The sequence below is a fragment of the Astatotilapia calliptera genome, chromosome 11 (assembly GCF_900246225.1).
Source record: "Astatotilapia calliptera chromosome 11, fAstCal1.2, whole genome shotgun sequence".
Taxonomy (NCBI): Eukaryota; Metazoa; Chordata; class Actinopteri; order Cichliformes; family Cichlidae; genus Astatotilapia; species Astatotilapia calliptera.
The window spans coordinates 5756772-5774915 of NC_039312.1; the positions used below are offsets into that span (position 1 = coordinate 5756772).

Below are 18144 nucleotides of genomic sequence, written 5' to 3' on the forward strand. Positions count from 1 at the left end.
TACGGTTTCCAAATTTTTAAGTTAACAAAAGTACTGTAAATACACAAAGTGGACCTATTATGATAATTTAAAACTTCATATTTTTACTATTAGACTCTGTTAAGAGAAGTTTTGCATTATTCACTGTTCAAAATGAATAAATGGCCTGTATTTGTATAGCGCTTTACTAGTCCCTAAGGACCCCAAAGCGCTTTACACAACCAGTCATCCACCCATTCACACACTGGCAATGGCAAGCTACATTGTAGCCACAGCCACCCAATAATCCTTAGCTGTTATATTGGGCCTTGCTATGGCAAACACCATTATTACAACGTATGTAAGACACAAAAACATCATGTCACTCCATCTTTAGTGTGTCTTCTGAAACTTTCCGTTACTTGTTATGAGCTAAAGAAGGAAAAAAAACATGTTTCCCAGTTTATTGAATAGCCCTCTGTGAATAGAATACACAATTTTTACAAATCTACTGACACAATGTTAAAAGCCACTGTTAAGAGAAGCTGTGGAAAATGCAGAATTATTCCCTCCTTCCCCCAAATTTACATCCTTATGCTAAATTTTACATTCATGTAGATTTAATGAAACATGAGAAAACAAAAAGTTTGGATTCAGGCAGTCTTTAGATTCACAATACAGAAAGATTGATATTTATTACTTATAACATGGACAGAATGACTTTAAATAGCAAATAAATTACACATTTAAAACAGTTCTGAGTTTGGAGCCAAGTGAATATATGTGTGTGATAAATCCAAGTCATTAAAGAAATTTATTAAAGCTACAGAATGATATAAATAGACTTTTTCTTTACGAGTACCGATATGCTCACCACACTAAGTCGACCCCTAGACTGAAATCCAAGGCACACATCTTATAAAGATGCTGCTTCTCTCCAGTGTGCTGCCATCTGCTGTGAAGCTGATGGTGCAGGTAAACAGGCTCAACGGCACAATGTCATTTCACATGGTGAAGACAGAGACTTGCCTTTTATGAATGGAATCAATACAGGAACACAGAGCTACAAATTTGCATAGATGACTTAAAGGAGAGCAAGAATTTTTTTTTTGCTACAACATTGTAAGTTCTGTTACACTCACATGAACAGCAGTGAGACATGCAGGTCTCTTTCACCCATTAAGATAACACCATACATGTGGTCATATTAAAATAGTTACTTAAGATGCAGCAAAGACGCACTTTTAAACTTGGAAGGAAATTAGCTTTTTGTTTGTTTATATTTAACATGCACTGAATAGTTTTTGGTATGTGACAGCTGGTCTTTTATAAAATGATTTCAGAAAGCGACTGGGCTCAAAGAGCAGATCAGCTCGATGAAGCCTGTCCTAAGCAAAAGCTACTGCCTGGAGTGAGGAAACACCTGCCTGCTGTGTTACACAACAGCACATTGGACCTCGTTTATTAATACACTACGGTGAAAGGTCCACTGAGTCCCACTGTTGTACAATGCAAATGGTGCATGGTGTGTACAAAAGTAAAACTGCATAGCAAAATGTTCTGGAGAGAAAAATAGATTTTTTTTTTTTATATCGTCACAGACATTACAGACCAGTAGAGTGAATCAACTCGGTTCCATTGTATTGCTCATTCTGCAGCTTCCTGCCTTTGTGTACTCAGTTCTTGTGCAGTGTTTTGCATAGATCCAAGAGCAGTGGTGGAGCAGCTCATGCAGAGAGGGGAGGGTCAGATATATTTGTTGGCCAGGTTCTGAACATCGTTCTTAGTGAACTGTGTGCTCTGCACGGCTGAGAGATCCTCAAACAGCTGAGTCATGTGGTGACGCTCTTCCTTCTCCAGCAGCATTAGTACAACCTGCAAACAGTGCGTCAGCGTTTATCACCACACAGACCGCTTGATTGCAAAATCTTACAAACAAACTTTAGCTTTTCAGACCATATTTGCATGCTAATCTTACCGAGAACCTGTCAGCAGTGTGCAGATGGTTGAGGTGTTGGTAGACCAGATAAGGGTCTTTCTCCAGTAGGTGTGAGTGCAGGGCCTGCATGATGAAGCTGATGGTGTGTCCATCAAGCTGGGTGCTCAGGAACTGGGGAAGCATCTCTGGGGCCGTTGAGGCCAGTAGTTCCGCGCAGGCCACTGTGTTTCCAGAGCTACGAGCCGCATTCAGGGATTGGCCGAATTCATAGGCGCTGGCCGGCTGGAGGTTGATGCTGATGTCTTCTCCTTTGCAGCTGTTTTTGGAGTTAGGGACAGCGGTCACATTCTCGTCATCCTCAACCTGAGGAGGGAGACGGACATGGGTGAAACATTTAAACAGGAAAGACAAAAATGGAAAGCCGGTCTCTGTCAGTGAGTCACAATCTGGGAAATCTGCACCACCTATTGCCTTAATTAGGAATAATTTGTCTGGGATGCAGTGATTGGATCTATAAGCTTCCATCTTTACCTACTGGTGTGCTGAACCTGAAGAAAAGGAAAACAAGAGCTTCATAACAATCTGTAGCCTTTTAAACTTGGAGCACAGCCACTTTTCACTCTGGTGTTCCCCTGAAACTGAGACTGAGTTTTGAGACCCAGATAAGCAGCATAAGATGCATGGATACAATTTTACACTTTAGCTTTCTCCGTGTTCTCTTTTGTCTTTTAACAATAAACTGAAAATGGTACATCTAGCCCCACTCAAGCTTTAATTTGGTGCTTTTATTCTTCATTAGATCATTAATAGTAAATGAGGATGGAGCACAAAGACGAACGGTACACAACAGCTGGGAGCGCTGCACTTTATGATCTGTGCTAGGCTAGAATAAAACCAGAGCTGATCAGATTTCACACGGTATCCCAGCAGGTGTCAGGAGTAATCAGCTAAAAACACACAACTATTCAAAGGACACTTGTTGACCATAAGTCATGATTCTTCAGTCCCCATCATTATAATGCCTCTTCTTCCTAACCACACGTGTAGACTCTCTAAAGTCAAAAGTGGATATGTCTGTTGGATGCAATAAGGGGAAAATATTTATTTTCAATGAAAGTGAATAAACTGTACTCACCTCTGTGATGGGGACTGTCTTCCTGGGTTTGTTTGGTGAAGTGCTGGCCAGACTCTGTCTGAGCAGCTTGGTGACCTCCTCCAGCTCCTTCTCAGCCTCCTGCACGTTGGGATCTTGCTGCAGCACTTCCTGCAGGTCCGAGCTGCAAGCCAGGTAGTCCTGATGGAGGGAGACACCGAAAACATACAAAGAGAGCTTTATGTATGAAATATGTGAAAGGGATATTTTACTCCTTAGCCACCCAATAAAAAGAAATCACTCCCTTATGGCATTAGCCATTAAAGTCCAGCTCTATTCACCTTGAGACCTTTATTAGCCATGGCTCGTCTGTAGAAGGCCTTCTTATTGGTTGGCTCCAGTTTCAGTGCTGCATCACAGTCCTGCTTGGCCTCAGCGAACCTCTCCAGCTTCAAGTAGCACAGAGCTCTATAAACACACACACGTCAATTGTGATTTTTATTTTTGTCACTGGCACCTAATCACATTTGACACGTGACTCAGAAGTATCATGAATTTGTGACTCACTGCAAATCAGGTTTTATAATAACAGCTGAAGCCATGCCATCAGCATTAACAGAACAGAACATTTTCCTATGATGATGAGATTTACGATTTACACCTCAGAGATGTGCTTCTGGAGCCCCTTTTCTAAATGAATCTTCATGTTTTTAATTTTTTCAAATGGCTCTCAGCAGCTGTGCACCAATGGCGTATGGATGTTTGCTCTGGTGTGGCTGTACATACAATCTGTTCTCACAGCAGGGCTCCACATGCACATGCAAACACCAACACACAATAGGAAAACATTCACGTCATCAGTTTCTTCTGTGACCTGATCAACACCATCTATGTACTATTGTGTTGTGCACCAATTTACCACCAATACACACTAATTTGGCAGCAGTGACAGGTGGCACGACTGGATAGGATTAAAAACAGAGCTGAAAGCACGGCTGACAAATGACAGCTGGCCGTCGTTAATCGGCCTTTTTTAAATTCAGTTGAACAAATTTTGGGGATTTTCAGGCTGTTTTCCCACATCAAAGTGAACCAGTGGCAGAAGATGTGATGAACAGAGGGGAAACGAGACCGCAGGAACATGTCTGTTCATATTAAGGTGAGAATTAAATGACTAACCTGTTGGTGTAGATAGTGCATTCCTCTGACTTTAGCTTAAGGCATTCTGTGTACTTTCCCAGAGCATCCTGGTATTGGCTCTTCTTCACAAAATCGTTCCCTTCTTGTTTCAAAGCTGAAAAACGGACTTCGGCTTTCCTTTCTAGAAAACAAAACAAAGTGGTGATTGCTAAACATCGCTTACTCACACAGACACGAGGTCCATTCTCCTCCATTTTGACTTCATATATCCACACTGACACTTGCAATACATTTTAACTGACCTCGCTTTTATAAGCCTGTGCTACACAGCTGGAGGGTTTAAGCACTTGAAATTAATGCTGTGCTAGCTGGACATGAGCCACGAGAGTTAAGTCAGCAATCAGTCCCGGTGTGGACCGAGGGCTAATCAATCTGCTGCAGAGTGTCTGCAGAGTGTCTTCAGGGAGGTAAAATTATGCCAGCAGTGCTATTCTTTCATTAGAGTCTAAAAATAGCATAGGTAGAAAAGCCCTGGGAGCAGAGAAACTGCATGGTCAGAGGTGACACGTCCACTTATATAAAAAATAGGCCTTTCAAATTTTCCTCCAGTCACAACAGGAAGACTTTTGTTCCTCCATCGCTGTATCAAGCAGAAGAATGGTTCAAAAACCGAACAAAGGTAGCTATAATGTCAGAAGAAAGAGCTGCTCGAGAAAATGTTTGTTAATGCTGGATGTAGTCAACATTAGATTTTATTCAGTCATCATAACCGCTGTATGTATAAATGTCCCAGCTACTCTCCTCATTGTCCCAGCTCAGCGATCAACACTTCTGACCCTGACTAACTCTGTGTTTCTGGGGACAAACATTAATTAAGCATCGTGACTCTAAAAACAACAGACCTGCATCCCTAGCAGCCTTCTCTGCTCGAGCTTGGAGGACCTCAGCGCTGGGTGGCTCCTCTCTGCGGTGCTGCTGAGCCGACAGAGGCACCAGAGGGATCTCGGGAAGTTTCTCTCTCCACTCTGGCCCGTCTTGCTCGATGAGCAGCCGGGTGATCCTAGAGGAGGACGTGATTCAGTCATTGTTACAGCACACAGATGAGAGACATTGATAAGGCTTACATAGCGTGTTAAAGATGCATCTAATCCACCCTGTTCCACAGTTTAGGGAGTTTATGTCTTATTGTGTAACTTTGTAGATAAATGTGGGGATGAATGATATCTTTGACCCTCTGGTACTCCTGAACACAAACCAGCCAGGTGAGTATTGCGTAACAGAGAAGGGACACACAGTCTGAGAGACATGATTAGCCTCTAGCCGGAGCTACTTTTGACCAGCTAAATCTGTTAGTCTCTAATAAGCCTGTGTGTAATGGTTACCATGATTTGTTTTGATTTAGTCTTCTAAATATGCTATAATTCCATTTCTGGATTTCAATTATAGAACATTTTCAAATTTGGAAAATACAGCAGGTAGATAGAGTAAGAAAATCTCCATGTCTCATCTGTCTTTTTATTTCCTTTGCTGTAACAGCTAAAGATAGTCTGTGTCCACCTTGTTTAAAATAGATGAGAAATGCACTGCCATAGACATGGGTGCTGTAAAATTCAATACTTGCTTTTGAGATGCCAAATGTTAATGAGTCTGTTAGCTGAGGTGAGAGGTGGACATTATACCTGTTGACACTGTCGTGAGCTGCCTGCACGCTCACGTCTATCTGCAGCACAGTTTTGTAATCCACGTAGGCCTTTCGGTAACGCTCCAGGGACTCATAAGCCATGGCACGGCGGAGGAGGGGCTTGAGGGAGAATGGTTGCAGCTCCAGGGCTCTGATTGGAATAAATAGATGCAATGAGACAAGAGCAAAGGATCGAGTCTGGTGCCCCTGCTGTCGATGCTAGGGCAAAGGATGTGTCTGTACATGTTGTTTCTGAGGTAGTGAACAAGTCTAAAGGTGTGATTCAAGTTTTCTATAACCCCATCTTTCTGCAAACACATCAAGTATATTTAAAGGCTTTCATATGGGAGGCTCCCTTAAGTTAGCCCAGTCTGCTGCTTATAAACCACTTCTAAAGAGATTAATTACAATCCCTTACGACACACCCAAGTGCAAATCCCCTCCCACTCATAAATGATCTGAGATCCTCTGCTGAGACTGGTATATGATGACGCTGTCTGCAGAAATTTGTAGCAGTTTGATCTTTAAGATGAAGCACAAGGACAAGCGTACATTTGCCTTCCACAGCTTTTCACATATCTTGCTGAACACTGGTAGAGTTTTATCAGTTCTCTCACCTTGTGCAATCTTGTATGCAGTCTTGACTGTTGCCATCTTTCAGGTAGCAAGCTGCTCTGTTGGAATATAGAATACAGAGATCTTCTGGACTATCAATCCCTGCATAGAAAATAGAGACCAATATCAGAAATGTAATACACAGCTTGGAAATAGCACGCATAGTTCTGCAGTTATCTTGGGGGTGGAATACAGAATATCTGCAAAGACATCATGAACTCAAAGTTTGAATCGTGTACTTATTGTCTAAAACAGACTGTTTAATGTGCTCTCTGAGCAGCTATAGAAGCGCTGTAGAACGTACAGAGCTCCTGTCATGATGAAATAAAGAAACTTCAGTTATTGGAAGATACTGAGCTATCATTTCTTTTCTTTCAGATTTATGAATACAAAGTGACAGACACGCATACACACACATGTTAAATGTTTTACTAGCTTTTATCTGCAGGTTAAAAGCTAGTATATGTGTAATATGTGTAATATATATATATATATATATATATATATGGGTCAAAATGGGAGATGCCCCCAAGGGTGGTGGAGAATGACCGAGCTAAGATCCTGTGGGACTTCCAGATACAGACGGACAAAATGGTGGTGGCTAACCAACCGGACATAGTGGTGGTAGACAAACAGAAGAAGACGGCCGTAGTGATCGATGTAGCGGTTCCGAATGACAGCAATATCAGGAAGAAGGAACACGAGAAGCTGGAGAAATACCAAGGGCTCAGAGAAGAGCTCGAGAGGATGTGGAGGGTGAAGGTAATGGTGGTCCCCGTGGTAATCGGAGCACTAGGTGCGGTGACTCCCAAGCTAGGCGAGTGGCTCCAGCAGATCCCGGGAAAAACATCGGAGATCTCTGTCCAGAAGAGCGCAGTCCTGGGAACAGCTAAGATACTGCGCAGGACCCTCAAGCTCCCAGGCCTCTGGTAGAGGACCCGAGCTTGAAGGATAAACCGCCCGCAGGGGCGTGCTGGGTGTGTGTGTATGTGTATATATATATATATATATATATATATATATATATATATATATATATATATATATATATATATATATATATATATATATATATAGACATTTCCCTTTGAGATTTTGACAACTGACTCGTGCAAAGTCCGCACGCTGTTTCTCTCCACCTGCCTTAACTTAACAGTGTTTTCTTCACTATCACAGAGTTAAGCAAATCACACAGGTCTACGGTGCATGTTTCAAACACAGCAACATTATCCTGCTACACTAAACACATTCATGTCAGTGTGCTGCCTCATCAGATGAAAACAGATTATGGATGATGACACAGCGTGGCAGTGATGATGATGTCTTAGCAACTGAGAGCACTTAGCGAGGTTATTGTGACAGTAGATCATATAAACTACAGCAACTGTGTGCATACCACAACTACGAGGCCTGTCAAAGTATCTTGAATGTCTCGTTCAGTTTCATTTCTACTGAAAAGAACCTTTTTCACAGATTGGAAAAAATTCTGCATGTGTAGATTAGGTCACATCTGTTGTGCTTCCCACAGTAATCCAGATAGATGATGCCCAGCGACTTTCACAGTCTTAACTGAGTATATTATGGCTGTCCACAGAAAGAGACACAAGGCCATATATTTAATGGAGAGTGAGCAGAGGTTTCTCTTCCTCCATCAACTGCTCGTCGTCTCACTCTCTGTGAGAATTATTGCTGCAGTCCTACAAATTCAATTTCACAGTGAGTGGTTAGAGGTCATGTGACTTGGACAGACCTGAGCTGAGAGGCTTAGCACCAGACTAAAACAGCAACACTGTCTGCGTACAGCCACAGTCCATCATCCCAGGGATAAGTCACTAAATATTAACATTGTAATGGATCTTACTAAAATTTTGAATACTGCAAATAAACTGTTCACACAAAAATGTGAAGTCTGAGACTGAGAATTTGAAATTGTTTATGAGGAATTATTTCCATAGGGAAAATGATTTGTATTGCTATCCTGTTTTCATGTGTAAGTCTCTGCAGTGTGTTAAAGTGACAAAAATAAAGACAAGCACTGACATTATAGCTACGACCCTATGACCTTTGATTTAAAGTTAAATGAAAGTATGACACCATAGAAAGCTGTTATTAAAATATGATGATGAATAAACAGCTGAGAAAACAGTCGATCAGTTCTGATTCATTTGTCAGCTCATAACACACTGATATGAGTAAAAATGTTATGATTAGTGACACGGTGGCACACAGGTAACTTCTAACCAGCAACCTCACTGTATAAAACGAATTAAATAGTTTTTTCTTAATATTCTAAAATATTACAAACACGATCAACAGTGAGTGCCCCTGAGGCTTACCTGAATCTGTATAGCCCTGAATGGCTTGTGAGTATTTCTCCAGTGCATCGGCAAACTGTCCATTTTTAAACAGCAGGTTTCCTTCGTTCTTTAGCCGGGCCAGGGGTGGGGGCAGGGCCCCACATGGGGCATCAAGGTTGACAGTTTCTCCAGCATTTCCTCCAACTGGAGTTGCCTTACCGCTGCCGCTCTGATCACCCTGAACCGAAGCTGTCGAGCCTCTCTTGCTTGATCCATTGGCTATCTTTTCCTGCGGGACTTTGTACTTGTCTGAGCTGCCTCTGTTCCTCCTGTGTTCATGGTGGGAGCTGTTGGACTCGGCGTGTGGACCCCCGTCCCCTCTGCCGTGGGGCTTTTTATGAGCGTTTCCCATGTCTCCCCTTTCGACAGGAGTAGCTGATCTCTCCTCCCCTCCCACGGGCTGGCTAGGTTGAACCAGACAAGCTGGAAGGGAGAGGGAGGGAGGGGAGAAGCAGAGGGAGAGAGACAGAGAAGGGGAAGTCACACCCACAGGAAAGAGTCAGCAGTTACATCATAGTGTGGGAGGAGAGGAGCACATGACACGGAGCCACTTCAAACAGGGAGTTCCAGGAAGTAGAGATACCAAACAGTGACTTATGAAAGGGCTGTGTGGGGGTAGGGCAGAAAACACATGCATGCACTGTTCCTTCACCCAGAGAGACAAGAGGGGAATTTCCTCTATCTATAGGACAGCAGACAGAAGGGGATGTGACTAAAGCACTACTATTACCGGCAATGTTGGAGCTTCCTAACATGCTCTGTATAAATCGTGACTGTATTAGAGGGCAAATCCTTCAACTTCTAAATCCAGCACAGCTATAAAGACACAAAAAACTTTCTGCTATAAAGTTAAAATTTAACACCTCATTCAAGTTACATAAATTAGAGTAGCAATAGATTTGAGTCCAGTTAAGTCAGTGGAATGACTTAACTTGTTACTTTTCATTAAATGAGAATATAGATAAAAATATATCTCCAGTAAGGGAAAACTCTCATCTGGGAAATGTGTACCACAGTCTACTGGTTTACCTCATTCACTTCCTGCTAGTCTTGCTAGCTAATATGAAATCAACAGTGAAATAAAAACATGTCAAATAAAGGATCAATGCACACTTTTAACAAAAATCTAAGTTTCCTCTGAACTCATAACTTACCTAAGCTTGACTATAACTGAAAAACGATTTCACTGCATGTTAAATAGAGAGTAAGCAACATTTAAATCAGTTGCGGTTTGATTGATTTTTGGATGCAAATGGTTATCATAAATGGCCATTAGCGCCGTTATAGTCTCTATGTCTGTGTTTAAGGATATTGATTGTTTTTAGTAGTTCAAACAATCACCAGTTTTATGAGCTTTGTTGTCACTGTCAGTCTGGTTATCCGCCTCTTCTATCTCTTGGATGAGGATTTTTTTGCCCTTGCGTTGCTTCTCTTGTTGGCATTCCTCCATCTTCTTCTCAATTTGAGACAAAAGTTGCTAAAACACAAACAATTCATCCATTAGAACATCTCATGTTTTGTTTGTCACAACTATTCATATCACAATCTATGCTAGATTACTTAGTTGTAGTGACTGGTGTATGTATAACTACAAAAAGGAACATTTTCTTCCCATTTACACCTAAATTATACTCAAATAAATAGAAACAGAAGTTAAACAATGCAATTAAAGGGGACGGGTAAACACAGCACATCCTGAGCTGTTCCACTGATACAGATCTGTTAAAACAGCCACATCATCCTCTATTTATGGTAATGACATAAATACATGAAAGACTTCCAGTGATAGACTCACTAAATCACTCAACTTTCACAAATACAGTGACACCTAGTGGATGAAAGGTAGACTGGCGCATGATGAACATGCCTCAGTACCATCACCTACAGTTGCAGGGGTGTTCTGTGGCTCTTCCCTGAGCACCGTCCTCAGGTCTTCAGTGGCCATGTGGAAGTTGCCCATATGATTATAAACAACAGCACGACGAAGCAGGGCTAACGGAAAGAAGTGCATTACAATATGTAGCACATACACTAATGCTGCTGTAGCTAAAGTATACCACATCATATAAATACATCTAAAAGTGCAGGTGTATTTATTCTGGAAGCATTATTGTGTTAGAAATTATAGAAATAACATTAACACACCTTTCAGATTGCCCGGTTCTAGCTCGAGCACACTCAGGCAGTCTTTCAGGGCATTGTGCCAGTGCTCGAGCTTGATCTCTGCCTGGGCTCTGTTGTTGTATGCAGCCACAGTTGTTATAATGGAAAGGCTCCTGTAATGGAATAAACAATAAAGCAAACCTCTATTTACAGTGAGATTATTGCACAAACACTTACTACTACAGCTACAATGAAAGATGACAGTCTACTACTTACAATATATACCAAGCAAAATGATAAAAAGCCCTTTAAGAGGTGCTAAGTGCTTTCTGCAATGAATGAGTTGTTTAAAGAACCTGACCTGGAATAGTATGTGACCGCCTCCTCATAATCCTTTGCTCTAAAAGCTTCATTGCCTTTGTCCTTTTCACGATTTGCCAGGAAGAGCTTCTCCTGTTGTGACAGCACTGGATGGATCACAGGGGAAACCTTACATGTTACACAAAAATGCCAACACACCTGATGTACGTTGTATGCTTAATAATTACTGCAAAAGAACACTTTCTATCCACAATAGATTACATGAAGTGTCCACTTGAGTCTTGATTTTAGGATGTCCTGAGTTTATAATTGCAGGTGGATCAGTTTTGTCCACATCCTCCTCTATTTTCTCACATTCTTTTTCCACATCGAACCTGGAAAGAAGGTGTAAAATATACACTTAAAGGTCAAGTTTTTAAACTGTGGATCACTGTAATGGAAGCAGTTTAGCTTTAAAGCCCTTTTACAAAGTAAAAAGACTTGGGAAGCTTTTATGCACAGAGAATTCAGCTGCTGCAACAGTGGGGTCTTTCTTCTGAATATAATAGACAAATGTGGAGACAGCATGACTCACTTGTCCCATTCTCGGTAATCACGTGGTAGGGCGCATTTTGAGGGTTTCTTTCTTTCTTGTGGAACTGTTTTCTATCATGAGAAAAAACTCTGTTTGAATATTTGTCTTCTATACATATATGTAACTGGTTATGTACTGTATATGCCTTGATTTTTTTTACCTGGCTCAGAGGAACGAAGCAATTGAAACCTCTTACAGGTGGCATATTTTCTTTCACTAGATCATCAAATACTGACTGGTGTTTCAGGGTTGTTTCAGTCTTTTTGGTTTCTTCTTGCCATCTCTGAGCAAAGTATTTAGAGAAACAGCCATGTGAGAACAAAGTAAACAGGATTTATTTATTTTTTTAAAAGAAAGAAAAAAATGTGTACCATACTTTCAATTCATCCTCAATTTGGTTCCACTCATCTTTAGAGAGGCTGGCTGCTGTGGCTACAGGCATTTCCTTCCTAAGAGCTCGGCTCTTAGGGTCCAGTTTCTCCAGGTGACTCTCACAGAACTTGATCAGGTGAGGATAAATGCCCTCTTCGCCAGACCTTTAACCAAACAAAAAAGAAAAATAAGGAATAGCTTTTTTTGCAATATTTTTCATTCACATTTGCCAGCCTGTATTTTGTTATGACATGCACTATTATCCCTCTGCAACTGATGACAAGTGTTACGTAATCTATTTGCAATATAGCACATACATCTTACCATCTCAGTGGAGAGTGAGTGAAACTTGACATGATGATGAGTTTATAACCTTCATAAAGAAAAACCTCACCAACACTATAAAGGGACTGGACTGACTGATTGCTTTATTTTGAGCATGTAAATATAAATACGATTAAAAAAAGCAGCAAAAGTCCATTGAACACAGGTAAAGGAAGAAAAGGGACAGTGAGTTTCCTCCAACAACACTATATCGCTCAACAGACAGTTACCTCAGTGTTCTCAGGATCTTCTCGAGGTATCTCACATCTTTACATTTTTCAATGTAATCGTAGTCCAGGTGCTCCACAGGAACCTTGCCCCTGTAGTCCACAGTGGTGGAGTGACTCTGAAGGGATAAAACTGCGTCTTCACTCATTTCTGGAAAGAATTTACACAGTCAATGTGTCAAAAAGTGTTCCATAAAAGGGAGACATGGCAGTTCTGCATTATATTTGTATAACTTACCAGCTTTTTAGCTAGCTACCTTAACTTTACTGGTTATTTTAATAGTTCGTCAGAAACAGCTAGGTTCTATAATTAGGGATGTAACATTCGGGAAAGGCAGACTTATCTCTTAAGTGTCTCTTGAGTAATTAATGCAAGATCACATTAATGTTAATAATGTTAAGCAAAACTAGTTTACCTGCTCCCGTTTGGCTGAACGCTCATCGACAATGTGGTGTGTATTGCTATGGTAACCACACACGGACGGAAGGCCGGTAGCGCCGAGAGGAAGCACGTGACACAGCCAACAGAGGGCTCCAAATTTGAAAACGTGGCTGGTGAACATGAGAAAACAGGAACAACAGCGGGGGGACAGCTGAGGCCTGAGGAAACAACATCGCCTACAGAGGCCACGGCTTTTTGGAATAGCCCCGTTTTAACTTCAGGTAGGTATTTGTTAAATATTAAGCGCGTTTATTCCCGAAGAAGATTATTTTGTCGAGCTTAAGGTACAGGTGCGTGGAATTCACCGACATTACCTCGTACTGGTTCTAGTTTCAGGAGGCTAACAACGTTATGTTAGTAAACGTGGATGGCAGACAAAAATGTCAGCCACATTTTTTTTCTTTAATTATAACTCGGTGTTTGACAGATGTTTTACGAGGCCCACAGTTTTTTTTTTGTTTGTTTGTTTGTTTTTTAATGGCAATCATTTTTGCATGGCATTTCAGGCTTAACACAGGTGTAACTGATTAGTCATTCACTGTGCCATTCCGGGTCCCCTTCAGTCACATTAACAGGAGGCTATTTCAGCTTTGACGGAGCATCACTGCTTTTAATTCTGGAACCGGTTTTTATCCTGTCATGTCTTGTTAAAATGGCTGCTCTGACCCTCTGAACTAGCATAGAGGGTGAAATTACACTGTAAAATGCGCACGCACGAAACGTCGTCGGGTTTTTGTTTTGTTTTGCTTTTGGATGAATTTTACTAATATCAGTTTTGCGTGTGTTTACCAAATAATTTTGCCTTGTCATATTTCTTCAGACGGAATTAAGTGTGAAAATAACGAGGAGTAAAATGATGTTAAAGGTGGTGTATACTGTCAGTCGGGCTCTGTCGGTGTCTTTTGGCGGTTATGGAGCTCTTTAAAGCGGCATCAGAGAGGGCACGAGACGGGGGGATTTAAATCGGCAGCAGCACGCGCTCTCATAGCAACGCGGATGAAACAGCTGAGAAGGATCAGAGATAAATCAGCTGTCTGTTGCTTTCTGATATACAAACTGCTACTTTTATACACTGAAAACCACCGTAAGATTCGGGAGATAACTTTTATTTTACTGTAAGTCAGTCCAGCATGAGACGCCTTTTAAAAATATAGTTTTTAAAAGTATTTAAGCTAGCGTTGTATGTGTTTACGGTCTCTTTAAGTTCATATTTGCTGTGCTGAAGTAGTTCTGTTTATTATATTCTGTTTCACTCCAGGTGACTTGTAATCCCCTGGAGGCCAGGCTAAGGTTTGTTGGCGCACTCAGGAGGAAGATGCAGTGCACTCCTGAATCTAGTCTTTATCTTGATGGCTCTAAAGGGCAGCACTGCTACGATGACTGCTCTGACAGTGGATACTCAGGTTTTTTCCAGAGCCCACACAGCACCAGTGGAGCTGATTCATGTAGGTCTTTGTCTCCGGTGGAACTGGATGAAACGCCCAAAGAGAACCTCCGGGTTTCTGTCACGCCAAAGAAGATCCGAGAACAAGTCAGATTTTTGGGCAGAGACTCCAGGAAGGTTTCAGCTGTAAGCTGGTGTGAAACTCCTAAAATATGCAAAAGGAATACCTCGCTGCGACAGAGACTTCTACTGTGTAAACCCACTGTAGATGTCAAAAATGACAACACAAGATCACCGTGCACCAGAGGGATTGAATCCCCTGTCAGTGGGTCTGAACCCTATTTGAATACATCATTTGACTCTGTAGACACTGAGATGGGGGCATCAAGCACTTTAAAAGTGGACCAGGACCTGCCACTATCAGGCAGGAAGCGCCGTGTTCTGTTCACACAGGTGAGGACCTCAACTCTTGAAGATGGCAAGCACAACTGTTGTCACCTTCCCAGTTTTGAGAAAGAAGCCTCACTCACAGATCTAGACATGAGTGAACACATTTTTGCATCTGGTCAATGTAATGTCAAGACTCCAGGCTTCAACGAATTCCTGCCCATCTCTAAAGAAAACTCTCAGTCACCACTGGGCAGCATGACAGATAATCTATATAATGGCTCAAGTGTCTTGTGCACACCATCATCTGCACATACACCCAGCTATATCAGGTATGTGTTTTATTGACGAAGAAAATAAAACTTTAAAATATTTAAACACAGATTAACTCCTTTCTGACTTTTAAACAGGTCGTTGAGTGAGGACAGCGGTTTCAGCTCAGTGACTCTTGATAAATCGCAAGACTCCACAGTGGACCATGATGGCTCGTTCCAGGAGCTGCTGCTGTCTGCCTCCAAAGGAAACTCTGAAACTCCAAATCCAACAGAGGGAAGGCGCCGCTCCCGTTTGCAGCGTCAGCACAGGCTCTCTACGCTTAAAGAAGGTGGCTCTCAGTCTGAGGAAGACCCAATGGACAGAAAGCATCAACATCCTTATCAATGTTACAGCCATTCTAAAGAGGATGAGGTTTTTGCTGGGGATATCACCCCTCGCAGTGTCCTCTCTGTTAAATGTGGTAATGCCGTGAGCTCTGATCGCTTGGGCTCAGCAAAAAAAGATTATACCACCCCACAAAGAGTGACTAAAACCAAGGCACAAGACATGACCCCTTGTTCTACAGATTTTGGCAATCCAGATATCACACCACTCAGGATGACTCCAGTTAACCTCTCTCTGACTCCAGCGCTGCAGCTGGTTCAAGCTATGTGTCAGCACCATGCCCAGATGTTGGCTGGTCAAAGTCCAAGCCTGAAAGAGCAGCTGAAGTCTGCAGCAGCACTGACCAAGACCCCAAGCACTCTTCGGACCACTATGCCATTGGCAGGGCTGATTGGCAGGAAGATGGGCCTGGAGAAGGTGGACATACTCACAGAGCTGATGAAGAGGAACCTCAGGCACATCCTGGCTGTTATACTTTGCCAGATGGACTCTGAGAGTGTCTATAGGTGATGTTTCCAAATATACATTTTTATTCACACAATGTTTTACAGCGCATATCATCCATGCTTACTTGCCACAGGTTGCAGCTCCTTTCCCATTTGGTCACTGATTAATAAAATCATGACTACATTTTTAATGGAGTAAAGAATAATTCAGAGTCCTGTAGAATGATCGCAAGGTGATTGACGCTGAGCTGAAACATACATGTTGTTATAACAGTGTTTGTTGTATAAACGATGCAATTATTAGTAAAATCAGTGGAGTTTAGCTTGCATTACAAACTTGTGTTGTCTAAAAAGTTTAGTGAGCTGAAAATATTTCTCTCATACTTTGTTGTTTTTCACAGGTGCAGCTGTGTTTGCAAAAGCTGGAATCAAATTCTCCAGCAAGACAAGCTAGCTAGCACAATGAGAAGAAGCCACCTGAGTCAAGTGGAGGCTGCTCTTGAGGTAAGAGCCAGGCTATGGCTAAAGGTCTTATAAGCAGGGCTGCACATAAGTGGTCCGCAGGTGTGCATTTGCTGTCAAAATAAAAGACGTGCACCAGATAAGAAGTTGCAACGCGCGTTTGCGTACATAAGATTTTCTGGAGGAGGACACACATTTGTTTAGAACTCTTAAAAATGTTGAAGAAGCAAACTCCTTTAAGAAATTGCTTTGGTGTTCCTCCACCTCCAAAGAAATGTCAGGAGTCCGAACAGCAAAAGAAGCGCGTATTCTCGGAAAAGTGGTTGCAGGAGGTGAGCTGGCTTCAAACAAATGATGAACGCACAGAGATGTGGTGCAGAATATGCCGTGAAAATCCCACTCTAGCGGACAAAAACTGTGCCTTTTTATATGTATGCAAACGCCCATTTCAGCCTCTTATCTTATTCGCTTCCTATTTTGACAGCGAATGCGCACCTGCGGACCACTTATGTGCACCCCTGCTTATAAGAGTGTTTGTTCAGCTCTGTAGCATTTAGCTTTCTGTGTTTTCAGTTAAACACAACATCTCTGTTATCACAGTCTTTGCTCTGTGGTCATCAGTGCATACGTACATCAAAATGAGTCGGCGTTATCACAATCTCCATCACTGTCACTGAAATGACTCTGAACTTATTTGCTGTCGTCTTATAGCTTGGTGCTGCTGTCCATGTCGCTGATGCAGAGACCAGAGCCATGTTGCTTAAGCGATCAGCTCTGAAGACAGTTCAGGCCCAGTCTAGGACCTCCAGCTACTGCACTCCACAGTCAGGAAGCAGGGCTTTAACGCCACTGCAGCTCAGCGCCTTGCATTCAGACAGCAGCAGCAAACGGGATAAATTTCTGGAGGTAAGTTACAAATCCATTAAACTGCATTTTCTTGAACATGGTACAGTCATGCTTTGAGGCATTTCTCATCAAACATTTATCAAAGTTATTTTAATAACTTCTTTTTCCTCTCAGGTTGCTAAAACCCTCTTCAATGATGAGTGCCTCAAGCCTTGTCCGAGATGTCAGCATCCCGCAAGATGCCATTCAGGCAAAAGAGAGGGAGTGTGCAGCAGAGCTGACTGTGGATTCCAGTTTTGCATGTCATGCTTGTGTACTTCTCACGGCTCTAGAGAGTGCGGTAGTCACTCTGCAGGCCGTCGCAGAAAGGACATACTTCCCGGAAGCGCTCAAAGCAAGCGCAATGTTAAAAGACTATGAACAAATTATTCCTGCTTCGTGAAGTCACTTTAATAATATCTATTTTTTGCAAGTTTATAGATGGCAATAAGCAGCGAGGAAACAGATGTGTAGTACGTGCGGTGTCTGTACTCTTCAATGTTTGTTTGTATTTCTTTACTTATCCCATCCTACCCCTTTCCTTTTTTGATATAGTTCTTACTTGTATATTTTTTTTAAATTATGCACTGAAGGAGGTTTTACCAGCAGATAAAAGGATTTCATTTTACTGTTGTATTTTTCTATGCACTGACTGTACAGCATGTTGGGTTTTTTGTTTTGGAGCTATTGAGATTTTCAGCTTTTACAAACATGTTTTCTAGATCGGTTTTAAAATAAACTTGATATATAGTAAAACCTTTTTTTTTTCGTCTT

At 41.8% G+C, this 18144-nt stretch overlaps 2 protein-coding genes across 5 annotated transcripts; one reads left to right on the plus strand and one right to left on the minus strand.

The window, feature by feature from the left end:
• Positions 1 to 408: 408 nt before the first annotated feature.
• Positions 409 to 13274, minus strand: spag1b (sperm associated antigen 1b). 3 transcript variants are annotated; one of them, XM_026185727.1, is made up of 19 exons: positions 13121 to 13274; positions 12708 to 12823; positions 12158 to 12317; positions 11942 to 12064; positions 11782 to 11852; positions 11469 to 11581; positions 11248 to 11353; positions 10929 to 11059; positions 10669 to 10775; positions 10125 to 10260; positions 8763 to 9206; positions 6429 to 6528; positions 5810 to 5962; positions 5033 to 5190; positions 4170 to 4311; positions 3332 to 3458; positions 3033 to 3191; positions 1937 to 2260; positions 409 to 1833 (listed from the first exon to the last, which is right to left on the minus strand). In XM_026185727.1, the coding sequence occupies exons 1-19, from the start codon at positions 13265 to 13267 to the stop codon at positions 1705 to 1707; spliced, it is 2946 nt and encodes a 981-aa protein (XP_026041512.1). In that variant the 5' UTR covers positions 13268 to 13274; the 3' UTR covers positions 409 to 1704. The 3 variants fall into 3 exon arrangements, with proteins under 3 accessions (XP_026041512.1, XP_026041513.1, XP_026041514.1); XM_026185728.1 differs by having other exon boundaries at positions 12708 to 12855; positions 13121 to 13178; XM_026185729.1 differs by lacking the exons at positions 10669 to 10775; positions 11248 to 11353; positions 11469 to 11581; ... (3 more) ...; positions 12708 to 12823; positions 13121 to 13274 and having other exon boundaries at positions 10929 to 10980.
• A 6-nt stretch (positions 13275 to 13280) lies between these two features.
• fbxo43 (F-box protein 43) lies at positions 13281 to 18130 on the plus strand. Of its 2 annotated transcripts, none has more exons than XM_026185731.1 (6): positions 13281 to 13367; positions 14405 to 15249; positions 15328 to 16083; positions 16425 to 16527; positions 17197 to 17391; positions 17506 to 18130. In XM_026185731.1, the coding sequence occupies exons 2-6, from the start codon at positions 14462 to 14464 to the stop codon at positions 17749 to 17751; spliced, it is 2088 nt and encodes a 695-aa protein (XP_026041516.1). In that variant the 5' UTR covers positions 13281 to 13367; positions 14405 to 14461; the 3' UTR covers positions 17752 to 18130. The 2 variants fall into 2 exon arrangements, with proteins under 2 accessions (XP_026041516.1, XP_026041517.1); XM_026185732.1 differs by lacking the exon at positions 13281 to 13367 and adding an exon at positions 13758 to 14261.
• Positions 18131 to 18144: the final 14 nt, after the last annotated feature.